Here is a 26,704-nt window from a genome sequence, read left to right on the forward strand (position 1 = left end):
TTGAGACAGCCTGTTTAGACATGTTTACTCCTATTCTTTTTGTGAGGAACCTCTGTGTACACTCCAGTTGCATATGCCTGGCCTGGTATTAAAGTGGATGTTACCCTTGACTGGTCTAATGAGGGTCGTGTACAGTGGAACAGTGACCTCCTTTGATCTAGATGCTACACCCTTGATTAAAAGCTGAGCAACCTAGGATGATTTCCTTACTAACATAGAGATGCATGATGGTCAAAGGTCAGGTTGCTCTGTGCATGCATTCTCAAATCCCTGACACCAGGTCTGCTCTTGGGGGTGTCTAATCAATGTGGTAGTTTTCAGGGGAAGCCATCTTCCCAAACGATACTGTTGTGAATGTTTGACATTGTTTTAGACTGTGACTCTGGCACCAGTTGTTGATCTATATTAGACCGTGTTGAAAGTTATTTATCTTCAGGGGATTCTATGACTGCACTTGGTATGCAATCAATTGAAAATTTGGCCAACCAAAGGCCCTTGATGAATTCCTTGACTCTAGTGAAGTTGTTGCCAAAAAGGAGTGGCCACAGCGCAGTGCCTTGATGAAATCCATCTTTTTGTAGAGGTTAACTCCCTATTGTAACTTCTTGAGTCCTATCTTTTGAGCCAGCTGGCTGTCCAGAAGTTGACATTGGGGTTTATACCTATTATCATGAGTTTGTGTACAATGCCCGAGTGGGATATTGTCAAATGCTTTGGCCAAGTCAAGTTGGCAGTATGCATAGTTTTGCCCTCATCCATCGCTTTGTCCACTAGGCTGAGTAGGCATGACCTACCCTTGACAAAGCTAAAGTGGGTTGGATTCAGTCTCTGAAGGTTTCCTAAGTCATCGTTTGTCATTTCCATGATGGTGATTGTGACACCCATGCACTGGCCCAGCAATCAAGGAGCCTCAGACCTCATCACTAACACCAGTGAGGGGCACCCATATAGGGAAAGGATAATAAATACACACAAGTTTCCCCCTTTCTCTCCAGGTCTCCAGTAAGACTCCCCACTTGCACAGCTATATGGTCCAGATCTTAGCCTAGTGGGCAAGATAAAACCTCCAGCACCCTCTCTGTCCAACCAGTGCTTCGTGTCCCTGCCCAAGTAGCTGACACGCCCACACTTTGAGATAAGAGTTTATGCAGCCACACAGACACTCTTGGGGAAGTTTGACACAGGTTCTCCAACTAATATTTATCAGCTCTTCAAAGGCCCTTATGAAAGGGTATCAAATTATACTGTGCAGTGTTATTATCCAAATGGTAAGTGCAACCAGTCGACTTATTTGGAGTGACTTGGTACATTATCACTATATACATGCAATCTCTACACAAAACAGCCACAGTTGAAAGGTTTAAAAATATTTAATAATAAATAATAAAAACACAAGAGAATACTTCTTACTACACAGTGCTAGTCAAGAGTTCAGAGATCACACTGAAATGTTTGAAATAATGCAGTAGAAAAGCTCTGCCGTCACAGAAAAACAGTCTAATCTTCCTAATTCCTAGCTATTTCTGAGACAAACAATAAGGTCTAAGATCCAACTTGCATATAATATTAGATACAGCCAGTGCTGGTGATGTTGGATATTCTCAAGAAAAATGCTCTAATGATCTCATTCTTTCTGTCCTTAAATTGATAACACAGTACCAGATTACATAATTTCTTTCTGGTTCCCAGGCTAACAGACTCTCGGAAGTTAATAGCACCTTTGATCTTGCAGCTTGTCAGGAACCAGAGCAATAAAATAAATTATATATGCAAATTCTAGCCTTTAACTCTGGTCTCAAAATAATAGTCAGAATTCCTACATCCAGACATATCGGCTCTGAGTTTTGACATCAAAGAATTGACTTGTCAGCTTTGTTGCAGCAGAGTGCACTGTTACATTTTTGCAGTTACACATTTAAACACCATTTTTCCCATTTAAGAGAACAAGCGTGTGGCTTATATTAATATTTACAAATGACAGAATATCTACAAAATTCTAGCTGGCTAGGCTGGCAGCCTTTACCTATCTTCACAGTGATGATTCTTTCCATAGCTTTGTTTACCTATCTTCACAGTGATGATTCTTTCCATAGCTTTGCATATGAGACTAATCAGACTTATGGGTCTTTAGTTACCCAGGTCCACAGATGGCCTGCCATTGTGCAGTGTGCTGGCAGTTGCAGTCTTCCATTCACTTGGCACAAAGCCTGCCTGAGTCTATGGATAAATAATGATTCTAGTAGTCCTAATAGGTTGCATTTCATGCTTTTAAGGATGCATCCTGGGATATTATCTGGGCCATCAGTGCAGTGTTCTTGTCCTTGGGGTGTGCATTGAGGACCGGCTTCCTTATAATAGTTGGAGTTATGGTTGAGGTATTTCCAGAATGGTGTTGGAGGGAGGGGGGAGGTGATTACATTGGGGCTACATTTGCCTTCCAGTAGATTTGCTATATCTTCTGTCTCAGTATATGTAGGTTCAATTACAATTACTTTGGCATATTGTTGTGTATTGCCTTTGACTTTGTGGACATAGCTGAAAATGTCTTGTGATTATCTTTGGCCTGGAAGGCTATTTTCACCTCTTATTTGACTTTGCCAGACTTGATTAGCCCCCTGAGGTGTTTGTTTAGATTGAGGGAGGTTTTATCTTGCTGGACTTTGCATTTCTTATCTTTTGCAATTATCTTTTTCTTTTTGTTATACAGTTTATTGATGACTGGATTGCACTAGGGTGGCGTGCTTTTTGAGTTTGTTCTGTGCTTATTCTAGCTGGGTACAGCTATCTCATAGCCAGTGGTTGTCTTAAGATATGGGAGGGGTGGACTTGAAATTTTCCTAGGGTGTCACTCAGTAGGAAGTTTGTCTTAGAATAATCCCTTAAAGTTCCAGGGTTAGCTGGGGTTCAAGGTTTTCTTTTTATTTCAAAGGAGAGTCACCATTATAGTCTGATATGACATTACCGTGTGTGTGTGTGTGTGTGTGTGTGTGTGTGTGTGTGTGTGTGTTTGTGAGGGGGGAGTGCAACATTCTCTCATGTTTGTGAGACCCATGTCAAAGATGTTAGCACCCCTAGTGGGCATGCAGACTAACTGGTTTAGGATGTTTGTTTGCAAGGCAAAGGAATTTGTGGGCCTCCATGTTTGAGGTTGTGTATTTTTTTCCAATTTTTATACTGGGTAGTTATGTTGCCCATGATTATGGTGTTAGCGAATACCTAAAAGTCGAACTGGTAATAGCGAAAGCAAAAAAAACATGAACGGACTATTTTAACTCAGGGGAAAGAATTCCCTTGGCCGTTATGCAGATTTTGCCCCTTTCCCCACTGTAGAGTGATCTCAGAGTTGGTATATTTAGTTGGGTGGGGGGATTGGGAGTGTCGGGGGGAAGCCTCCCACTTCATTTTGGTTTAAAATTTTTTTTTTTTTTTGTGGCTGAGGGAATTCATTCCCTATGTTAAATCGGCCATTCACGGTTTTAATTTTTCGATATTACCAGGTCGACGTTTAGGTATTCGCTAACCTAAACGTTCGATTGGGTAATATAGACGCTCATTCTTGGAGGGGCTAGAATGCTGCTTATTGCTAGGCTCATAATGGCCTGGGGCACGCAGTCCGGGAGCTCCAGCATGTCTCTTAATGTAGTCTTGGAAGGTACATTAGAGGCCATTTACACCCTTATGAAGTATGACTAATTCATACTTGTAGTTCAGTAGCCCAAGCTGACTTATTTATGCTGGACCCTGGTAGGCAACTGACAGTGACTCTGTCTTCTTACTCAGCCTTATGAGTGGGACATCTGTTGTCTCATGCTGGGTCTACTGTTACTTAAGTATTAGGTTGTGTGGTTGGTTGCCTTATGAATTTAGAAATTGACACACAAATGTGGCTGTATGTGTCCCGGTGGGTGTTGTTTTGGCAGAGTGCTTTTGATTTTGCTGAGAATACTTACTGTAAGTGCAGCATCTGGGAGGCGTTTGGGGTTTAAGAAGATTACATTTAAGAGCCTTGGCATATGTGGTCTGCTTTTGGTCCTTGCTGTGTGTGGGTGGGTATAGTATTTTTCTTACAACCTGTTTGGTTACTGTTAGTGCTTGTGTGTGAGAACCTTGCCAGGGGTAGTAGGAAAGTGCATATCAATGGTTACAGATCCTCATTTTGTGATCTACAAGGGGATGGTACAAGATGTGTTTACAGCTGGCTAGCTTGGGTAAGAATTAAGAATAAGAATAAACTTGTGGAGTGGCACTCCTCAAAGTGTAAATTAGTTGCTCTTTGTGCAGTTAAGTACGGAAGACATTTCAGAGGTAGTTTTATAGGAACGTTTAAATCACTGAAGAACATAGACGTGCAGTAAATCAACTTAAACAGTAATGCACATTGAAAGTGCAAGAAATCAGTTGACAGAGTATCTCAGGCAGCAAAAGCATCAACTAATTTGAAACAGGAATGTAGAGTTCAGCAGTTGAAATTATTTTAGAATGCTGTTTTTGTCACTGCATTTATAGTGCACTTTGCCCACTCTTTCACCAGAAGCAAAGGAGTAGCCCCAAGCTACTTCCTTAGTTGTTGGTAGTGGTAGTAACTGTAGCAGTAGTAATGTTGGTAGTAGTAGTAACCAATATTTTAATAGGTTTAGTAACTTGCTATTGCATTCTCTTTGTTTGATAAAACAGAAATCCAGGCTGCACAAAGGTCTAAAGTGGTGCTCAGCAAAATCAGCAACCAGACCACTCAGGGCAGCATGTACGGCACTTAACTATCAGAGACCGTCAGGAAACCAATGTCCCTCTGCTCCTTCTGTCACCAGGAGCAAAGCAGAAGCATAGTCCCAAGATGATTCCTGAGAAGCACTTATAAGCTCACTAATGATTGGTAGCCCAGTCCCAGATGCTGTTGTTCTTCTTTCGGCTTTTTCCTGGGTAGGGGTCGCCACAGCGGATCACCTGTTCGCTCATGATTGGCAGTGGAGTTTTTACAGTGTCGAGTTGCCAGCCCGGCACCCAACCTTCCACAGAAGGCACACACATGCACGCACTCACTCCTAGGGCCAATTTAGAGTCTCCAATCCACCTAGTCCCAGATGTTACAGGTTTTTAAAAGTAAGATGGCAAAAAAAAGAATTAATATTCTGAAATTATGAATCAGAAGATAACTTGAGCTTTAGGAGTCTAAAGGGAGGACTTCCAATTAATCTATGTGTCCAATATAATAAGTAGGTGAGATGAGACTGGGAGGATTGTCCAAAGTCAAATTGATTTTAGGGGCAGGCATCTGAAAAGCCACCAAGTTTAAAAGTACAATAGGGATGGTGTGGGTGGATGGGAAAATCAAGTGTACTCAGACAGCAGCAGTGTCACACATCACTCCGGCTAAATAAGAAATCCTATTTCTCCGCTCCTCCCACTAATTAATCTGATTGGATTTTTTTACAATCCATGAATGGAAAAGGAATCATTTTCTAAGCGACCCTAGCCAAGAAATATTAAAATTCTAAGAATGAAAAACTTTGAGCCAGAGCTAAAGCAAAATTAAAAATATAACTGTAATCTAAGAGAAAAAATCAAATAAATAATGCAGATATACAAACCATAAATGAATAAATCAAGTACAGTCAGACAACAGCAGATTCACACAGCACTTCAGCTAAGTAATAACCATTTCCTTTCTCTAATACCTTAATATTGGAAAAGTCAAGGTAACTATTGATAGGGCAATAGAAAAGATAACTGTGTTGTTGTAGACAACTTTCTGCAATTTACAGATGTTCTTCATTCCACATTGCTGCAGTCCTAACTATTGGGTAGTCCGCTGTCCAGTCCGTCAGGGTACTAATGCGCATGACCGACGTCATATCCTCAGTCTTTTTTGCCGCATGGTCCGATGCAGAAGCAATTTTGCGAGTGCAGGTTGGCGTTCTGAAAGTTTCTGAAGCCAGAGTTTCAGACCGAATCAAAGTTGGCTAAGTACCCATTGGGGAATATTTTGGTTTTTTCTTGCCTCAGTATTTAACCGGATGTCAGAAAAAGTGAATAACTGTATTTTGTGGGAAACAGATACCTCATAGGGATTACCATACTTTGTGTATACCTTGTTTAGGGCCTGACTTGTGCTAGATTTAACAAACGCACTATTAAGAGAAGGTTAGACTGTGCCAGGTTAGTGTTTGGGAAGCGTTGTAATTATAAAATGCCGTCGGATGCTCCGGACAAAACAGCAAAGCCTAGAGTGGAGGAACCGACAGTCCCAGGAGGTTTTGCCAGGTGTTTCTTTGGAGTCTCAGGAGAGACTTTACTGTTGCAGGATGTATCCTCTCAGGAAGTAGGCCAGGCTGAGGGGGCTCAGGTGGCTGTTCTTCCTCTTCCTAAGGTCAGAGCCTCCCTTCTGTTTCCAATGCTTCTTTGAGGGGCAGGCTCAGTAAGAAACATATGCTTAAAATGGCAGAGGATTTGATTACTATGATAAGGGGTTCTATGCCCTCCTGATAAGAGGCCTAGGGTGGAATCTGAGTTTGAGAGTTTTGAGCAATGTTCGAGGCTTCTGAGTCTTCGGCTGAAGACTTGCAGGAGTACCCTCCTTATTCTGATTCTGATGTGGATGATTCTACTCCTTCAGCTTCCTCCTGAGGATTTTTCATTTTCAGAGACTCTGCATTCCATGAGGGAGCATTTTAAATGGGAAGGTCAAGATTTCTCTGATTCCAGGAAAAGGCTTAGGGAATTCTTGTTTTACCCCAGCACAGGCCTTTAGCTATACCTCCTGTTTTGAATGTGGTGGAAGATGTTTTGCAGAGGCTTCCCTGAATCCGATTCTTTGCCTCCTGCCCCAGTTAAACCGGATAGGTATTATAGGGTGCCTGAAGCTCATAAGTATCTTTTAAGAGTCCTAGGGCAGACCCGGAAACTGTCTCTCAGGGGCCTAAAGGTGTGAAGGCCTCAGTTGTTAAAAATCCTGTCCCTCCTGATAAAGAGGCAAGGGCTTTGGATAGATGGGGAAAGAAAGTGTATACTTCTTCCACTTTAGCCATGAGGGCGTTGAATTGTCAGTTTCACATGTTAAAATATCAGAATTATCTTCTTTCGCAGTTGAAATCTAAGGTGGATGCTCTGGAAGGTATTGAGTGTAAAGAGTTGCAGGATTTAGTTCATGTGTCTGAACAAGTGGGTAAACATTCCTTGCAATGTGGTTTTGATGCTGTGCAGGCCTCCTCAAGGGTGGCTGCCACTGGTTCTGTTCTTCGTAGGCACGCCTGGTTGAGAGATCAGAACTTAGCTGAGCATGTTAAGACAAGGATTTTGGATGCTCCTTTACAGTCTGATGTGTTGTTTGGTTAGCAGTTTTAAAGAAGATGGAGGACAAGGCTAAGTCTATGCAAACTGTTAAGGATTTTTGCAGGTGCAGCCTCCGTTTAGTAGAAATTGGCCTGCTAAGGGATGGACTTATCCTGCTTATGATTCCCAGTCTAGGGGTAGGTCTAGACGTGGTAGGGCAGAGCTCAAGGTGCTTTTAGGCCTAGGGCAGGAGTTCACCTGCTCAGACTTCTGGTGAGGGCAGGGGTCAGTCCTTTCGTAAGCAGACCCAATGACCTGCCTTTTCAGCTGCCAGTACCTTCTCACCTGGCGGCACCTCTAGGAGGAAGACTGTCTCTTTTCAAAGAAAATTGGGATTTAATTACCCAAGACAAATGGGTTCTGGATATCATTCACCACGGTTACAGGTTTTATTTCCATACCTTGCCTCCTTTCAAAGGCATGCCAGACATTCCTCCTCTACAAAGACAAGAGGCTCACAAGCAAATTTCTCAGTTACTCCAAATAGGGGCCATTCAGCCGGTTCCTGTGCCAGAAAGGGGCCTAGGATTTTATTCTCGCCTGTTCCTAGTAATCAAGAAGGGGAACACGTGGAGACCAATTTTGGATTTGTCTATCCTCAACACTTATCTGGACATTCCCAAGTTCAAAATGTTGACGTTACAACAGCTTTTACCTCTGCTGGGCAAGGATCACTGGATGGTAACTTTAGATCTCAAGGAAGCTTACCTTCATGTGCCTATAAGACTAAGTTGCAGAAAGTATCTGCGTTTTCGAGCTGGAAATTCTCATTATCAGTTCTCTGCATTGCCCTTTGGCTTATCTACTGCGCCCAGAGTATTCACAAAGGTTCTGGCTCCAGTGATAGCTTACTTCAGGCTAAAAGGAATTCAAATCTATCCTTACTTGGACGATTGCCTGATTCTGGCTCAAGAAAAGGAAGATCTTCTACAGCATTTGGAATATGTCATAGCAGTGCTAAGATGCCTAGGGTATTCTGTGAACGAAATAAAGTCCAGTCTAGTACCCTCTCAAGACATGTGCTTTCTGGGTGTGAGACTGAATACAGCAGCCCAGATGGCCTTTTTAACCCCGGACAAACAAAAGAATCTTTCCAGTTACTTCCATCACCTATCTCTTCAGTCCGGGCTGACTGCAAGGACAGTCCTTCAAGCCTTAGGGTTCATGGCATCTTGTATTCTGGTGCTTCCCAATGCCAAACTGCATATGAGGAAGCTACAATGGTATCTCAAAATGTATGGACACAGCACTGCCAGGATTTGGACACTGTCATTCAAATAATACCTTGCATTCAAAAGGAATTTATGTGGTGGGCTCAGGAATGTCACCTAAACAAGGGACTCTCTGTGACCCGGCCAGAGGCGAGTCAAATTCTAACGACAGATGCCTCAGACATTGCTTGGGGAGCTCATCTAAATGGAAAGTGGATACAAGACAAGTGGCCTGCCAGACTACAGCATCTACATATCAACATGAAGGAGATGTTAGCAGTCCAGTTTGCATTAATGGCTTTCAAGGAGTTACTTCTTCCAGGGCAGGTGTTGATTCTAACAGACAACACAACTGTCATGTGGTACATCAACAAACAAGGGGAACACATTCTACCCATTGTGCAGGCAAGCAATGATTTTATGGGAGACTGCGCTAAGCTTGCAACTAACTCTTCAGGCAAGGTTTCTGCCGGAGCACAGAACTCCTTAGCAGATGTGTTAAGCAGACAAATCATGGATCCCCGTGGAAACTGGATCTTCATGTATTTCAAAAGTTGACAGTGTCCTGGGGAACTCCAGACATAGATCTGTTCGCTTCTCCACTAAACCACCAGCTGCCAAAGTTTTGCACAAAGAGGTTTCATCACACAGCTTGGAAAGTGGATGCTCTTTCTTTCAGTTGGAAAAATCTTCATGTGTATGCTTCCACCTCTGCCTCTTCTTCCAAGGGTGCTTCTAAAGGTCAGACAAGACAAGCCAAGGATGATTTTAATAGCTCCAGATTGGCCTCAGCACTGGTACCCATTACTGAGGAGTCTGGTAAAGAAGCCTCCATGGCCTTTACCCTTGATTCCACATCTGTTGTCTCAGAAGGACGGTCGTCTGCTCAATGTCAAGCTTCACTCTCTTCATCTAACAGCCTGGCATATTCTGTTTTGAAAGACAGCAGGTCTCAACTTCCTCAACAAGTTTTAAATGTGATTATGGAAGCCAGAAGACCTAGTACAAGGAAAGTGTAAAATGGATGAGATTTTTATTTTGGACTGCAGCAAAGAATTTGGAGATTTCAGAGCCTAATTTGAGTGTGGCTCTTCAATATCTTACTGAGTTATTGGACAAAGGTTTGTCTTTCTCTTCTATTAAGATTCATGCTGCAGCAATTTCAGCTCACTATGATTGTGAGGCACCATTGTTTTCATCCTTTGTTCAAGCAATTTCTTAGAGGGGCAAAGAATATAAGACCCCACGAGAGCTCCTACTCCTGCTTGGGATCTCAATTTTGTGTTGGAGAAACTTACTCTACAACCTTTTGAGCCTGCAGCTACTGCTGAACTGAAATACTTGTCATGGAAGACTGCTTTTGTTGGCCATTACTTCTGCAAGAAGGGTTTCTGAGTTACAGGCCCTTATGGCGGTTGAGCCTTTTTGATTTTTCATAAGGATAGGGTATCATTACGCACTAATCCCTCCTTTATGCCTAAAGTGGTTTCTAGTGTGGCTTTAAACCAAACTATTCATTTGCCTACTTTTATGCAGATCCCCAAAATAAAGGGGAAAAGATTTTGCACACTTTAGATGTACACAGGCAATTGCGTTATTATTTGAGCAGGACTAAGGATTTTAGGCAGTCTCAGCAGTTGTTTGTTTCTTTTGCTTTGAGTTCTCAGGGCAAGCCTGTGTCAAAACAAACTATTTCTAGGTGGATTGGGTTTTGCATTGCATTTTGTTATTCCCATCATGGCAAGGAGATTCCAGCTGGGATTAGGCCTCATTCCACTAGGGCTACTGCCACTTCAACAACATTTCTACTTGGAGTTCAGTGCATACTTTCTCTAAGCATTACCACCTTCCTCTCTACTCTAAGTCTAGGGCTGGTTTTGCCACAGCTATTTTGCAAGGCATGTTATCAGCTCCTGCTTCCTTATGATTTGCCAGCCTCCCTTACCTCTGCTTTGGGATTCTGGACTGCAGCAATGTGGAATGAAGAACATAGTACAGTTTTGTACCTACCATAAATGTAGATGTTCGAGGATCCACATTGCTGCAGTCCACCACTCCTCCTTCCCTCTGTGTTTAGGGGTGGTTGTGTAGGTGAGGTTATATTCTGCTAATTTTGTATATTTTGTATATATATATTTTGGTGCAGATATGTTGGAGTGGGAGTTTTGGTTTTGGCCTTATCTTTTCAGGGTCTTCTGACATCTGGGGCAAGAAAAGACTGAGGATATGACGTCGGGTCATGCGATTACCCTACCGACGCGGTTTGACGCGTCTAATGCGCTGACCGACGCCGTTTGCCATATACTTTGGTATTCGGGCCGACTGGACAGCGGACTACCCAGTAGTTAGGACTGCAGCAATGTGGATCCTCGAACATCTACATTTATGGTAGGTACAAAACTGTACTTTACTCTGTGTCTTTCAACCTTTCTTCTGTATTTCTAGGGGCAGTCAGAGATTATGTGCTAATGAAAGTCTTTCCTACTCAGTAAAAGCAAGCAGAGGTTCAGGCAATCTTGACAAAAATTCTTTCAGTAAAATGCCACCATTGTTTGACTGTTATCCTGAAAGCCATTGTGAGCATGTTCTCTTGTATCTTGCTACTGTGATATGAAGGTTACATGCACGGGAGTCCCATAAATCTTTGGCAACAATCTACAGATCAATTGCATATGAGAAGTCTTTCTAATCCATAAGTAAAGAAGAAATTCTTGTGGTGGGCAGATGTGATGAATTTACCGACTAGCACAGATTTACTTCACTATCCAAAGTTCAGCATTATAGGGGAAAAAAAGTTCAGATAATGTTTGGGGACTCGTTCAGCAACTTTTTGGTGCAAGGCATCTGGTTTCAGTAAGACAGGTCAGTTTACATTTGTTCTGAAGACGGTAAAAAGAAATATACATGTCCCTGGCATCCTTTCATGTCAATTTTCAACCACACTATTTCAAATTGTAATTCTTATTTGCAAATATATAATTTGTGTAGTTTTAATTTTTTCTTTTAACTAGCTGGCATTATATTTAAATGCGTAGCTTTTCTCCCAATGCCATGTCTGAAAACAGCCTTTAATATGTCTGTCTCAGTCACCCATTCTTGGTTAACAAAGATGGATTAAAAAAAAAAAAAGAGAAACCAGAGCTTTTCAACATTGCAAAGAAACAGTCTAGATCTGGAATAGAGTTTTACCAAAACTTCCAACTGTAGATGATCTTGATTTTATGTGTAAAAAAAAAAAACAAATATCAAATGCTTTAACCCGAACTGTAAATAACATTCTCATAAATACATGCTGGGTACATACATTTTTTGGGGGAAGGAAGTAATTGAAAAGATCCACAACATCCATGCCTACCTTGCCACATTCAGTCTTGATACAGTCATAGCTACTGAAACCTGGTGAGGGAAGAAAAGATAATAAGATCCCCCCCCCCCCAGGTGTGATATACTCGGGCATGACTCAAAACAAGTGGAGTAACAGTCATCTATAAAAAAAATTCCCTAATCATCACCTTACTCCCACAGGAAGTACCGTAAAATATCAGGATTTGCAGGCAGAAATGAGAGCAATGTGGAGGAAAGATACCCAGACAGTTCCAATAGTAGTAGGAGCAACAGTTCTTAAAAATAATCCACAACCATATTTAGATATGTTACCAATACATGTAACTCCATACGAATTGCAGGAGGAGTCATTATTAGGCACATTACAGGTGCTGCGAAGAGCACTTCTGGCTGACATTAAAGATTGAAACAATACTAATTTCATGAACTTTAATCGTACTTTGACTTAGGAATGAGGTCCATTCCCGTCATGGTATTAGAAACCCAAAAGATTTGCAGCAATTAAAAGAAAGACATACCCAAATTTAACAATGCTTACTTCCAATAACACTCATAAAAATCAGCAGTAGGAAAACTATATGTCTAACTGGAATTTATATCATCGGCCCCCCTTTCTTTATATACCACCAGGGAACTACATTGATACTGCTGAAAACAATCCTGTATTGGGTATCCCAACAAATTAACCATGAAGCAGTAATAGTTGTAGACTTAAGTATAGACTGGCAATTCATAAATTCCACTACTCCCACTAAATTCATAAACGTGTACAACTTCAAACAATTAATAACCACATCCACTAGAATCAATAAAACTTCAGGGAGATGCTCAACATTAGACTGGATCCTTAGAAACAAACCTGATAAAATGGTGAAAGTAGGCTGCCTCTCAGATAGCATAAGTGACCCCATACCAACATGTCTCATTAGAACTCACCATAACCTAGATAAATGTCTTGCCTATAACCAAATATGAAATACAACCAATTTCAGCAAAGATATTTTCACTCAAACAGTATAACTGGATTGTACTTAAACATTGCCACTAGATAGTGCTATAGACCACTTTATTTAACCCCACACCATGGCTGACAGAAGTAACCAAAAACTCATTCTGAAAAGGAATAAAGTCTGGAAGAATTAGTATAAAAATAGAACACAAAATGCCTTCCAGCAATTTAGACATCTTAGAAACCTTGCAAAGCTCCATGTCAAACTTGACATGCAAACATACTACACCATCCTACAAGACAAACATCAAAACAACCCAAAACAATTATGGTCATCACTAGATAAACTACTAACACTAGCAAGACCACCACTCCCTCTCCAAAAACAGGCAATTTGCAGATTCTGTCCCCACACAGTTTAATTGCTACTTTATACAATCAATATTATCTCTCTCAGACACTGGTACATCTGCCCCCTCTACCCATGTCCAGCCAAAACTATCCACAGCTCAATGTTTTTAGTCCGGTAGCCACTTCAGTCATAATGAAGTTGCTTCTTAAACTAAAAACTACCTCAGATGTAGACCAGCTTACCTTCAAACTACCTAAAAATAGCTGCAAAATCATAGTCTTCCCTGTGTCTATACTAATTAATAGGTCCATAGTATAAAGATAAGTCCCATCACTGTGGAAAAAATCCTACATCATACCACTGCACAAAGGCAGCACATCTGCAGAATTTAATAACTACAGACCAATAGTGATTCTCTCCCCCTGTCCAAAATAATAGAGAAATGCATCCATATGTAGCTGGTGCAATACCTAACCTCAAATAACCTTCTCTCAAAAACACAACATGGCTTATGCCCCAACACAGCACCACTACTGCTCTCCTACATTTCACCAGTATAATAAACCATTGTAGAAACAATGGTCTGCTTGTGTCCACTGTGTCCTTAGACTCGTCAAAGGCACTTGGTACTGTCCCACACCAGTAACTACTCATTCAGCTCTCCTCAGTAGGACTTTCACACAACTCATTGTCATGGTTACTTGATTACCTGTCTGGAAAGCAACATGCTGTTAAATGGCAACAAACCTACTCTTCCTTTCAACCAGTTACTACAGGTGACATCAGGGCTCTATCCCTGGGTCCTTTCCTATGTACTATATTTATATGTTTAATATATTTGTTAATGACCTTCACAACTCTGCTTACCATGTTAGTTTAGTTTAGCACGCAGATGACTGGGTTAGCAGGCATGTGCTAGTCTTCAAAGGGACTCTGGGGGAAAAAAAAACACAAGATAGTTAAACCTAGATGTTACAAATTATGCTGCAGTGGACCCCCTCTCAATGTACTGTTATGGTAAGTACCTGGTACACAGCTGTAGTTTCTCCTTCTCTGTGCACTATTTTTTAACTTGACCAAAGCATTTACTGTCCTTTAACACCATATTTTTGTTTTGTATAGTTTTTGTGATTTGTTGTCTGTTCTCCTCCCAATCCCACCAACTGCAGATGCCTTACCAGGTAGCAAAGGACAAACGTATGTTATGTTCGTACTGTTAGTTTAGTTAAAATCTAGTTAAAACCTAAGTAAACAAGTTCTCAAAGTCAAAACACCATCCTCAACAAAACTCTGGGAGGATGCTGTTAAGTACAATAACCTTGCTTCAGGACTTGCACTTGAAGCTTCTGTTTTCATTGTCAAATTGATTTTTTTTGTTTTGTTGCAGATACTTGATGTAAATCTGACAGCAGTCTTCCTCTTAATAAAACTTATTGTTCCTCATATGGAGAAACGAGGGTAAGCACTTACTTTCTAAGCAGATGATTCTAGCATTCAAACATTATGGAAGGTGAAGATATAACCCTTTGTTTTTGTGATGTTACCTAGCCCCTACCTGGTTGTGTAGTATTACCGAGGTTGAGTAAAGGCTATGTATGAGTTGGGACACGCATGTGCCTTGTAGCATAGCATGTGTACATTCAAACTGTCATTTTATCATCTTCCCTTAGTAGCCCTGTACTTTTTTTTAATTAATATTTAAATAAAATCAATTTGTTTTTTTTTTTTTTATTTATTTTATTTTTCTGTACTGAGATGGTCTGACTTGGTATGAAAACTCCTTTTCAGCAGTTGTTTGGGGAAAAAAAGCTCCAAAAGAAAACGTGTACAGTTGTATGCAACATTGCTACACCATATTGTGAGCAGATGTATAATGGTGTTGAATGCATTAGTACATAGGCAAGCATTCTGTATGTACAGTTGCATATGGCATTATTTCATAGTATGGTGACAGATGAGTAAAACTGCATTTAGTACAGCATCTTAATACAATGAGCTATATTTAATAGCTTTAAACATATTAAAACACAAACCAGAATTAACATATTTACAATTGCATTTGGCACAGTCCCATGATATAGCAACGTATGTGCAATAGCATTGAATACACTGAAACACTGACGAGCATTGCATACTTGGTGATTTTAACTACCCTGCCATTAACTGGGAAAACTACTCGTGTACCAACACCTTTGCCCAACGGTTCTTGGAATTCATAAATTCCAACGTCCTGGATCAACTAATCCATAGTCCCACCAGGGGCTCCAATATCCTAGACCTGGTCATTACCAACATGGGAAATCGATGCTCCACACCTATGGTCACCCCCTCGTTAGGTCTGACCATAAGCTAATCACCCTTAACATCCGCATCCCACCCCAACCCCCCAGTAAGGAAACCTCCATAAAAAACTTCTCCAAAGCCAACTTCATGCTACTCAAGTCAGAAGTGACAAACTTCATGACACCCATGCAGATGGAAACTGAAAGTTCAACTGCTGAATCCTACACTAAGGCACTGTACGAGCACATCCACTCATGCATGAATCGTGCCATCCCAAATAGAACCAAGATGCTCTCATCTAAAAAAAGGAAGCCAATCTGGTGGTCCCCTGCCATAAACAAACTTTACAACAAAAGGAAAAAACTGTTGCAGAAAAGAGGAAAATCCCAGGATGCAAAAAACTTCCTTACCAGCCTCAGTAAGAAACAGAGATCCCTCATAAAAACCTCCAAAGCTAGTTACGAAAATAAAATTGCCAAAGATTCCAAAGACAACCACAAGGCATTCTATAACTATGTCAAGAATCTAAATGACAATGCTCAGATCTGCTCTGAGCTAAAACAGAATGGCATTAAATATACTGATCCCAGGATATTGCCAGTATCCTGGCAGATCGATTCAGTGCCAGCTTCACCCCCCTCTCATCCCCTAAATGGCCCATCTCAATACCGGAAGATTGCCAAATTCTAGTAATAACGGCCACACAGGTAAAAAAACGCACTCTCCAAAGCTAAGAATACAGCATCCATGGGACCAGATGACATCCCGGGCTGTGTACTACATGAACTACAATATGAACTGGCACCTCACCTAAGTGTCATGTTTAATCATAGCCTCACCTCAGGTTTCGTGCCCACTGAGTGGCGCAGAGCTACAGTTATCCCACTCCACAAGGGGGGATCCACCTTGGATCCCAGAAACTACCGTCCCATCAGTCTGACAAGCCGTATCTGCAAGGCCATGGAGCGTATTATCATGGAACTTATAAACAAAGACATTGGCAACCTTCAAACACTGGATCCCACCCAGTTTGGGTTTGTGAAGGGCCGATCTTGTCTCTTGAACCTGATTGACTTCTTTGAATCAGTCTCCAGAGCTGTGGACAAGGGTAAGGTGGTCCACACAGCCTATCTAGACCTTGCCAAGGCCTTTGACACCATCCCCCACTCTGGAATCCTAGATAAACTTACTAAGCTGGGCATTAATCCGTACGTCACCCAATGGGTTGCTAACTGGCTTACTGATAGAACCCACACACTAAAATTAGCCGACTCCAAATCCAGCTCCAGACAAGTGACAAGTGGAGTACCTCAGGGTTTAGTCCTGGGACCGCTCTTGTTTGACATCTACTTCTCTGAAGTACAGGCCGACACTAAGGGACTCTGGATAACAAAGTTCGCAGATGACTGCAAACTGGGAGCCATTATTGAATCCCCAAATGATGTGGATACTCTACAAAAGGGCCTTACAGAAACAGATGCTTGGTGCCAGAGCCGTGGGCTCAAGCTCAATGCCAAGAAATGTATAGTTATCCCCTTTGGGGAAAAAACATGTATCCGTGAATTACCATATAGGTGGCAGTACACTAAACACCGAAAGTGTGATAAGAGACTTAGGGACACAGGTGGACAGTGGTCTCACCTTCGATAACCACATTGCCACAACAGTCAGGAAATCCTTCTATGTGGCACACCTCATCATTAAGGGCTTTTCATCCAGAAAAAAGGAGGTCATTGTCCCACTGTACTCATCCCTCATTAGACCCATTATAGAATACAACGCTCCATTTGGTATGTACCTCTCATGACATCTGCAACAACTGGAAAGGCCACAGAAATACCTCACTAAAAGAATCACAGGCCTAAAGCAGATGCCGTACGCTGACCGCCTTAAAAAACTCCAGCTATACTCTGTCACATATTGTCTACTCAGAGGCGATCTCTGCTTAACATACAAGGCCATGTCAAACCCAGAGCTGCTGGACATGCTACACTTAAAGAAATCCCAATCCCTCAGAGCCACACGCTCCAGGGATCTAAACCTTGTCATCACAATAAACAAAACATGCTGGAGGGATAGGTTCCTGACCCAGACACTCCCCAGACTCTGGAATAGATTGCCCATACATGTCAAGCAGAGTGCCTCTTTGGTCCTCTTCAAAAGGAACCTTGACGATTTTCTGGGAGAAAGGAAATTCACCCCGGGGATCACGTCAGTCGCCCTGCTAGACAGGGGTCCAGGAAAGTAAATAGTGTGGGAAGGAATAGCCAGGGAATTGTTATGGCTAGGCTTGTATAGGCCCTAGGGCTGATAGCCTAGTTACCAACCTATGAACCTATATGTACAATAACGCTGAACACTTTATAAACGTTAAGTTTTGCACATGCTTTTTACACGCTAGAGAAATGGCACAAGCTCTTAATACAAGATTGCGTTATAATTTGAGGGGGGAGTGGGCACTCTAAATTGGCCCTAGGCGTGAGTGCGTGCCTTCAGTGGAAGGTTGGGTGCCGGGCTGGCAACTCGACACTGTAAAAACTCCACTGCCAATCATGAGCAGACAGGTGATCCGCTGTGGTGACCCCTAACCAGGAAAAGCCGAAAGAAGAAGTGTCAAGGATTATATAGCATAAGGTACAGCACTATAGTTGAGTAGATTGAGTTAAGTCAGTCAGAGGTACATTAAAATGTATTTTAGAGCTATGGTGATTTCTTGTCACTTGGTGGTGATGGCCTTGACTTCATAATCTCTTTTCTTTCTTAATTTTACTGATTTTAAAAAGTGATCCAATGAGTATGAAAAATGTAAGTAGTGGAAAGTCACATTTTTCTGGCAAGCACAGTCTGTTAATAGTTCAGTATCAGAAATATTTTAAACTTGTAGCCAAGGCAGCAACATGCGAGTTTTCCTTTGAAACGTATGCCATATTATATATATACCGATGAAATAAAATCAAGTTGCAATTTGGTGGAGAGCGAGAGAGAGAGATGTGTTTAATCTCTGTTGCATTTAAAATGCTGTACTGTAAATATACTATGGCCTAGTTCTTTGACACCATAGTTCTGAAATAACTTTATGTACTTGTAGTGCTTTTGAATATTCTTCCATTTAATATCTCAAGATTGTTTTATCACTTAATAGTGATGGGTTCATGTGTTTGATTGTCCTAACATACTGTGGTGTTGGGAGGTGAGAGATGGAAGTTGAGGGGAGATATGACCATGCCAATAGCTCCACACTGTGGACGGGAACATACCAGTTCTTTTATCAGGCTGTATAAGAAGCTGGCTTTGACGTCTGCTTCCTTGACGTGTAATAAATTAGTTGCTTCACTGAACAGCTGTTATTTACAGTAGAGGATGTGAAACGGCCTGCATAGTAGAAGTGCTCAGGTTTGTCATTTTGCATAAAGCTGACATACCAGTGTCATCTTGCCCTTTTCAAATGGTTCCTCATTTTGGGCTAGGTATTTTTTATACTTTATCACTGGTTGTTTGGGTACCTAGCACTCCAAATACATTATTTACACTTTATTTCCTTTCCTATTTTTGTAGATACACTATAGGTTTCCCTTTTCCCTTCATGTAATCCTTTAGTTATGTTTACACTGGAGGTTTTGAAGTCCTCTAGTGTTGTTCACATAAAAATTAAGTAATGTATCATCATCTGTTTTTATTCTGAATGGATAGCTAGTTCCTTTAGTGTCACTCCTGAAATAAAAAAAATGTATATATCTTGCCTTTACTGAGGAAAATTATCACCTTTTTGTCACCGCATTGTCCACCTCTCCTATTTCTTGAAGGATTGCCACCCAGCCCTCTTCAGTGATACCTGCATTCCCGAGCTTTTTAGGGCCGTCTTTCTGGAACTGTAACATGCCATACACCCTTAAAAGTTTGAGTTTATAGTGTGCAGATCTTTGTTTTGTTTTTGGTGAATTTGTGTGCACCATGTGTAGGATTCCACCTTGTAAAATGTGACAGTAACAATACAAAATATTGTCTGTTAGGATGATTTCACAGCTGCAGTCCCTCATTTTGCAGGATTTGCAGTTGTGTTCTGTTTTATTCATTCATTTTTACTGAAAACCTGACCAGCTTTATTTAGTAAACATTGAGGGCATGTTGGCATTTGCTAATAACATGGTGTTCCTCAGATTAGTAGGTTTTAGTATTGTGAACTCAGCACCACAGCAAAGACAAGTTCTGTCATGTGTTTATAGGGTTTGAAAAGTCAGGAAAGTTTGCTTTCATTTGACATGCAGACTCAAATGAACAAGGAAGTTATATTTTTGGACTTTTGGTCTTGAGGTATCTTTTGGAAAATATTAAACTGCTGCAGCTATGAGTCTGCATTCATTGTTTTCTGCATGAAGTGATCCAAGTAAAGTATTGTGATTTTCAGTACTGGAACAAGCCAGTTGTAAATCATTGATTTGGGGCTGGTGAAAGCAGTTTTAACTGGCACACACTTGTTTTCTGTACAGCTGGTGTGTGTTGTACAGAAACAAGTTAATGCTTGAGCAGATGCACTTGAGAGCTATGAGCTGTAAAGTAAGTGACCGAGTGTACAGAACTTTGTGAATACACTAATCATTAAGTGAATGCCGTACATCCTAACAATTGTATTGCTTATGTATGCCATCCCTGAGATCATACTGTGTCAGAGAAGAGTGAAATGAACATACTTGCAAGGGTGTGAAGTAACCACTTTTAGAAGAATCTCATGTTTACATTTCGCGGTTTATTACCTTATGGAGGAAGGGATACAGTTTCTGCTTAAGATGACGTTCCTCAGATTAATAGGTTTTATTATTGTGAATCCGGCATCGCCTTAGAGAAATTTCTTGAAATGCTGGCATGTGTGTAACGCATGCCAAGATGTAGGATTTGAAAACTCAAAATCAAATGAACAAGGAAAGTATAATTTGAGAACAAACTAAGCCAGAATCTGTTGACTGAGTCATTTGTAGAGCATCACTGATTTTCGACTGTATGAACAGTTTAACTTAAATGAGATTTCTGTTCATCTGGACAACTTCAATAGAATGGTTCTTTAATTTCATTAATTAGCTGATTTGCTAATGGGAGTAGGGCTTTTTGATTCCTTTATCCATCCATATCTCCCTTTTTCCTAGTTTTGAACAAGAGGTCGAGGTGTCGCAGCAAAAGTGACCATCACCTAAAGACAATGTTCACACCAGTGTGTGACTAGCCCTATCTTTATGGTCATTTCATGTCTTATACATAGGCACACCTACAGGCAATTTTAGGGTGCCCGGTCAACTTACTCCATGTCTTTAGAATTTGAGAGGAAACTGGAGCACACTATGAGAACCCATGCAATCACAGGGAGGATATGCAGATTCTACACAGAAGGCATCCCAGCCAAGATTCCAACTGGAGAATCTCTTGCTGTTTGACAAGACTATCCGCTTTACCACTGTGCCTCCCTTTTTGATTTTTGTTTTTAATTTTCACACACACACACACACACACACACACACACACACACACACACACCTCTGCTGACCAGCAAGTCTGTTGATGACTCATTACTCTGTTCATGTGGGTCTGTCATACAGACAGCCATGAGTGTGCTTTGTGTTCTTAACAAACATGAGGAATGAGTGGGCCTGAACTGACCATGGTGATTCAGTGGTCACTAGGAATCGAGTAGGGCAAATGCAGAAAATACTACTACTCATATGACTGGTTTTACAGTTAATAGTGTCAATGGCATTGTTTTCACACTTGCTTGGGTTGCACAAAAGTTAGAAAGTTGTGAATTTTGTTCTCACACAATTCACTTTAATTCAAATTCCACTAATGGCACTGTATTGCAGCATGATTGTGGTTTATTTTTGTTTTGTTGTTGTTTGTCCAGGTTAGCTATGGTAGCTGAAGAGGGGAGATTGCCCTGAAGCATTGTTTATCCCTCCAAGATTTCTGCATTCTGACAGAGCAAAATGTAGTGGCAGACAAGTCTGAGCATGTCCAGGACATACGCCCATGAATGGAAATTGAATGAGGGAAGTGGGGGGTTCCAGGATTTATTCCACGTGTGAACACCTCAAAGAGATCCGTTTGCCTCTTTTCAAAACAGACAACTAACAAGTTCTGCATAGGACTCCTGGCAGGCAGGCCTGAAAAGTAGATGCTTTTTCATTCCTCTGGTCAAGAACGTTCCTTTATGCTTGTCCACCCTTTCCACTGATTTCCAGGGTCATTCTGACAATTCATAACTGCTATCTAAAGATCATTGTAGTGACTCCCTTTTGGCCCAAGTAACAGTGGTTCTTCCTTCTTATGGAATTGGCCAAAGGCAATTACCAGAAGCGTCCTGACAGATTGGATCTTCTCACACAAGATCAGAGGAGTTAGATGTACCCTAGTCTGAAAAATTTCCAACTGAATTCCTGGGCAGTTCAATTTTGATAAATTTTATTTACCTTGTTTATGAGGATGTGAAGCAGGTATCAAAGGAGACAAGAAATCTGCTACTAGGAAATCTTATGTGGCTAACTGGAAATGATTCACTAGTTGGTGCTACAATAATAACCAGGGCCCATTCATGGATTCTTACCACTGTTTCTTCTATATTTGTGTGAGCTACTTTCCTTTTGCCTGTATTACTCTTTTAGCAAAGCTTGCCTGTTAGCCGTCTCACCATGGCTGATAATGGATTCCTCCTTTTTCATCTCAAGACTGTGGTCAAGCTGTTCTAGGAACTGTTAAAAATCGGGCGGCACACGATAAGAGGGCTGAAAACCAATTTAATCCACAAACTGTACAAACCAAGTAGTAGTAAGCGCTTTCGGCAGGTTAAAATTACCCGCCTTCTTCAGACAACCACAAGTTTGTGAAAAAGTTAATTTATACATTTAAGTTAAAAACTTTCAACCTATTAGGTTTAGATGCATCTTTGCAATGAAATAGAACCATGACAACCTTAAAACGGCAACACCGCCGTACTAAAAACTATGTATGGCTATAAGCCAAACATAAGCAATAAGTTAAACATATTATTGGAATATATACTAAACCAGAGCAAGGAACATTATAGCAAATTTGCCTGTTAGGGCGTTTTGCCATAAATTATGATGCACACAAATAATTACCGATTATATTGAATAACAAAACCTAAGAACTGACATTTATAGTTATAGATATCAAAAAATAATAATAAATACTAAGGAGTTTATGACCTATAAAGTCAGGAAGTGTTATAACATTAGTTATGTGAGTAATTTTTTAAAAATCTAAATAAAATTCTAAATATTATACGTTGTAGGTTGGAAACAGTGGAGTTACAAGCTAATCATATCGTTACAACCCCTAAAGTAACCAGCTTGTCAGAAAACAAATTCATATACCAAAAAACAATTTGAAAATGTATATGAAAAAATCCTTATGAATAGGTATGAATCAGTATGAATTACAAACATGATAAATTGATTACAAAATACGTTGGTAAATATGATTATTTTTTACCTATTGAGAGAGAGCCATTTAAGTACACATTTGATTGACAGACCTTCATTTATACCAGGAAACACATGTGCCCTAGTTCTTATCTGCCATAATAATTCATCAATTTCCAACAGAATCTGCCAGGGTCCACCTCTCGGGTCTATTCCTCTCTGCTGTAATATAAAGAAATAGAAAGCATGGCCAGAAAATTCAAGGCAATGCCTTGCTAGGGCATTGTTGGCATCTGCTTTAGTGATTGCATATTGATGTTCATAGATTCTGTTTTTTAGCTTTCTCTCGGTTTTACCGATATAGAAAGCTTTACAAGAATCACAAATGGCTGCATAGACAACAGACGTGGAGTCACAACTATAATGCCCATTGCATCTATACTCCTTATCATTAATTGTGCATGCTGTTATTTTTCTGATGAATTTACATTGTGGACATGTACCGCATTTAAACATGCCGCAATGTCTATTAGGCTTACGGGCTTGTTTTCTTTCAAATATACTTTTCATGTTTTCCCCCCTCCTGTATGTAATCTTCGGGCTATCAGCGAATAGAGTACACAATGATTTGTCCTCTTTAATTACCCCCCAGTTCTTGTTAACTACTTCTCTGATTTTTGTTGAATCAAGCGTGTAAGTATGTAAAAAGCTAATGCTAAACTTGTTAGATGTGTTATTAGAAATAGCATTACTACAGGTTTGCATTATTATATGGTCATTTAGATGTTGTGAATCGTTGTCTGTGTGACCGAGAAGTAAGGGTGAGAAATGTCCTGTCTCCCTTTTGTTAGTTACTTCAATCATCACATTTGAGACCATAGACTGGGGGTAACCTCTTTCGATAAACATATCGAAAAGGTTATTGCATTCGATATTAAAGTCAGCTGGATCACTGACCATACGGGCTGCCTGCACCATCTGCCCTTTAATGACTGATTTCTTTTGATGGTACGGGTGGTTGCTTGAAAAGTGAAGAAAAGCGTTGGAATATGTTGGTTTCCTGAATATTTGGCTTTTTAGCTTTTGATTATATGTGTCCTTAGTCAATAAAATGTCAAGATAGCTAATCTCCAAATCATCAAATTTGTATGTGAATTCTAAAAAATTTGTTAGCTTAGTAATATTTTCAATAAATACTGGAATCAGATCACTATTGCCTTCCCAAATGCAAAAAATGTCATCCTGGTATCGAGTATACCAGGAGACATATTTGGAAAAAAGTTCTTCCTTAAAAAGATAACTTGACTCCCAATGGGCTAAAACCGCGTTAGCGAAAGATCCGCCACAGGGCGAGCCCATAGCAACGCCAGAGGTTTGCAAAAAGTACCTTCCCTCAAACATGAAAAAGTTATTAGATAAAACTATTTCTAATAAGGTCTCTGTCAAGTTGATGGTATCATGGTCCACTTTTTTTGACAGCATGAATTCCCTGACCCAAGCTAGACCAACCTGCTGTGGAATGACAGTATATAGGTCTTTAATGTCGATCGTAAGGAACAGCATGCTGTCATTATATATGAGTGTTTATATTTTTAAGAAAAGACCATGAATCCTTACAGATATGAGGTTCGGAACTAATCAGGGGTTTCAAGATGTTATCCACATATTTTGCACAACCTTGGGTGATGGACCCTCTGCCATCTATGATAGGTCTAAATGGAGGCGAGGTAAGTCTTTTGTGTAATTTTGGTGTTCCAAAAAAGGCCGGAATTTTAGGAGCCGACATGATCAAATAGTTGAGAGTTTGTGTCAATGTATCCTTCCAAAAGAAGGTCATTAAACATACTATTAATTTTTCTATAGGCTCCATTTATTTCATTCAAAGATGAAATTTGGTAGGCAGGAGAGTCGAGATGTTCAAACAAATACTCTACGTATTTGTAATGATCCATGAAGGCTAACCCCCCACCTTTATCAGGTTTCATAACCCTGATCTGACAATCTTTGATTAGTTGGATAAAATCATTCTCTAGGGGGGTGATATTGTGAAAGTTTTTCTGTTTACTGTACAAAGTTTGGTTCTTAATAGCCCACATGTCCATTTCACACATTTTTTCAAATGTTTGCAAAGTGGAATGTAGCGGTGGGTTGTACGTACTAGCTACTCTAAGTAGATTAAAAGCAGAAGAATTATTACCCATTAGGTAATTTAAATTCAATTTGCGTACGAAAACCTTCAAGTCAATAATCAGTCTGCCTATATCCATACTACGGCCTGGTACAAAACAAAAATCTTTTGCTAGGAAGTCTATAATGTCTTGATTTATAGTCAAGGAGGTGTAGTTATAAACTATAAAGTCACCATTAGAACTTTTACAGACTTTAGGATTTATTCCGATGTCCATAACTTCAGTCATCTCCTGCGACCACGTCTCCTGTTCCTCGAGTTGTTCTGTCGTTGTACTTGAGGGCGATTGTTGCCCCTGTAATTGTTCACCCTCTGAAAATCCTGGTTTTCAAAGTTATTATGCATATCAGGCAAATCAGTAGGAACAGGTGGCAATTCATCATTATTAACCTGGAGACTAATGCTAGAATTGTTAATAGCATTTAATCTGGGGCTCCGTCTAACCACTGGTCTACTATTGCCACCAGTGTTGTTAATGTTATCTGTAATAGACAAAAGTGGTTGAACATGAGAAGAATCAGTTGCGGAGGAGCCACCTGTATTTTCAGTTTGATTCTGTGTGAGTCTAGGATATGCTCGCTTGTTTGCATAATCCTTGATGTCCCGTGCCAATTTCTTTTTCTTATTTGCAGTCAGTTTGTCAATAGTGGCATTGATACTAACAAAAATTCTGCAATAATCATGTTTGTATCTAATAAAATCAGCATGAGATTTGATATCCGCATCAAGTGATTCAAGTTCATTATGAAGCTTGCCAATGTCATTATTGTAAAAAGCAATTAATGCTTTTAAAAATTCGAATCCTTGCCTGTCAAAAAGTCCAATCAATTCAAGATAGAACGGAGAAGTCTCAGTTAGGCCGGCTGGAAAACGCCATTGGCGTAAGCCTTTGGGAATGACTTTGTTTTTTATACATTCCTCTAAATATGCGACTTCTAACTGAAGCTTCTTAAATTTGAACATTTTTGTATCGAGCAGGTCGATCTTGTTATCTAAGTTATGAAACTCAGAAACGGAAGGTAGAAAATTCCCTTCCATGTTGTTGTCCATTGAAAAAAAGCGTTTGTTATTTAAAAAGTTATTTAATGTCGGTGTAGAGTCAATATGACGAGCATCAGTTCCTTGCATTCTATCATTTCCTGAGATAGCTACAGCAATCCTTGAAGTTTGACTAACCTGAGATTGTGAAGGCTGATGCGAGCTCCCGGAAACCACAATGTTGCTATTAGGTTCAAGAGCAACAAGCCGAGGCGAACCTTGCCCGTTAGGAATGGGTTCATCATTGGAGCCGGCAGTAAAAGTAGTGTTGTTTACATGTCGAGCCCGCACAGGATCAGCAGAGTTGGAAATGGCTTCAACCTTCTGCGTAAGAGTGTCCACTCTGTTTAGCAGTACTTCAATCAATTGCGTTAAGCTGTATTGCGAATCCATGTTGTCATCACCCAAAACTCGTGGTATAGCAAGTGGAGGTATGCCAGCTTCTCCGGTGTCATCCGCCATAAAGAACAACGTAAAACCAAACGGGAACAAACTGCAAACTGTTAAAAATCGGACGGCACACGATAAGAGGGCTGAAAACCAATTTAATCCACAAACTGTACAAACCAAGTAGTAGTAAGCGCT

General features: G+C 40.5%; 1 protein-coding gene across 1 annotated transcript in view; it reads left to right on the plus strand.

Moving 5' to 3' along the window:
• LOC122790909 (dehydrogenase/reductase SDR family member 4-like) overlaps positions 1–26,704 on the plus strand; it is a 388,748-nt gene that overhangs the window by 201,811 nt on the left and 160,233 nt on the right. The window contains exon 4 of the mRNA XM_044058593.1: positions 14,574–14,644. Coding sequence (XP_043914528.1) covers positions 14,574–14,644 — 71 coding nt within the window. The remainder of the gene's footprint in view (positions 1–14,573; positions 14,645–26,704) is intronic.

Source organism: Protopterus annectens, chromosome 16.part0 (genome assembly GCF_019279795.1).
Source record: "Protopterus annectens isolate FY-2018-M chromosome 16.part0, PAN1.0, whole genome shotgun sequence".
Taxonomy (NCBI): Eukaryota; Metazoa; Chordata; order Ceratodontiformes; family Protopteridae; genus Protopterus; species Protopterus annectens.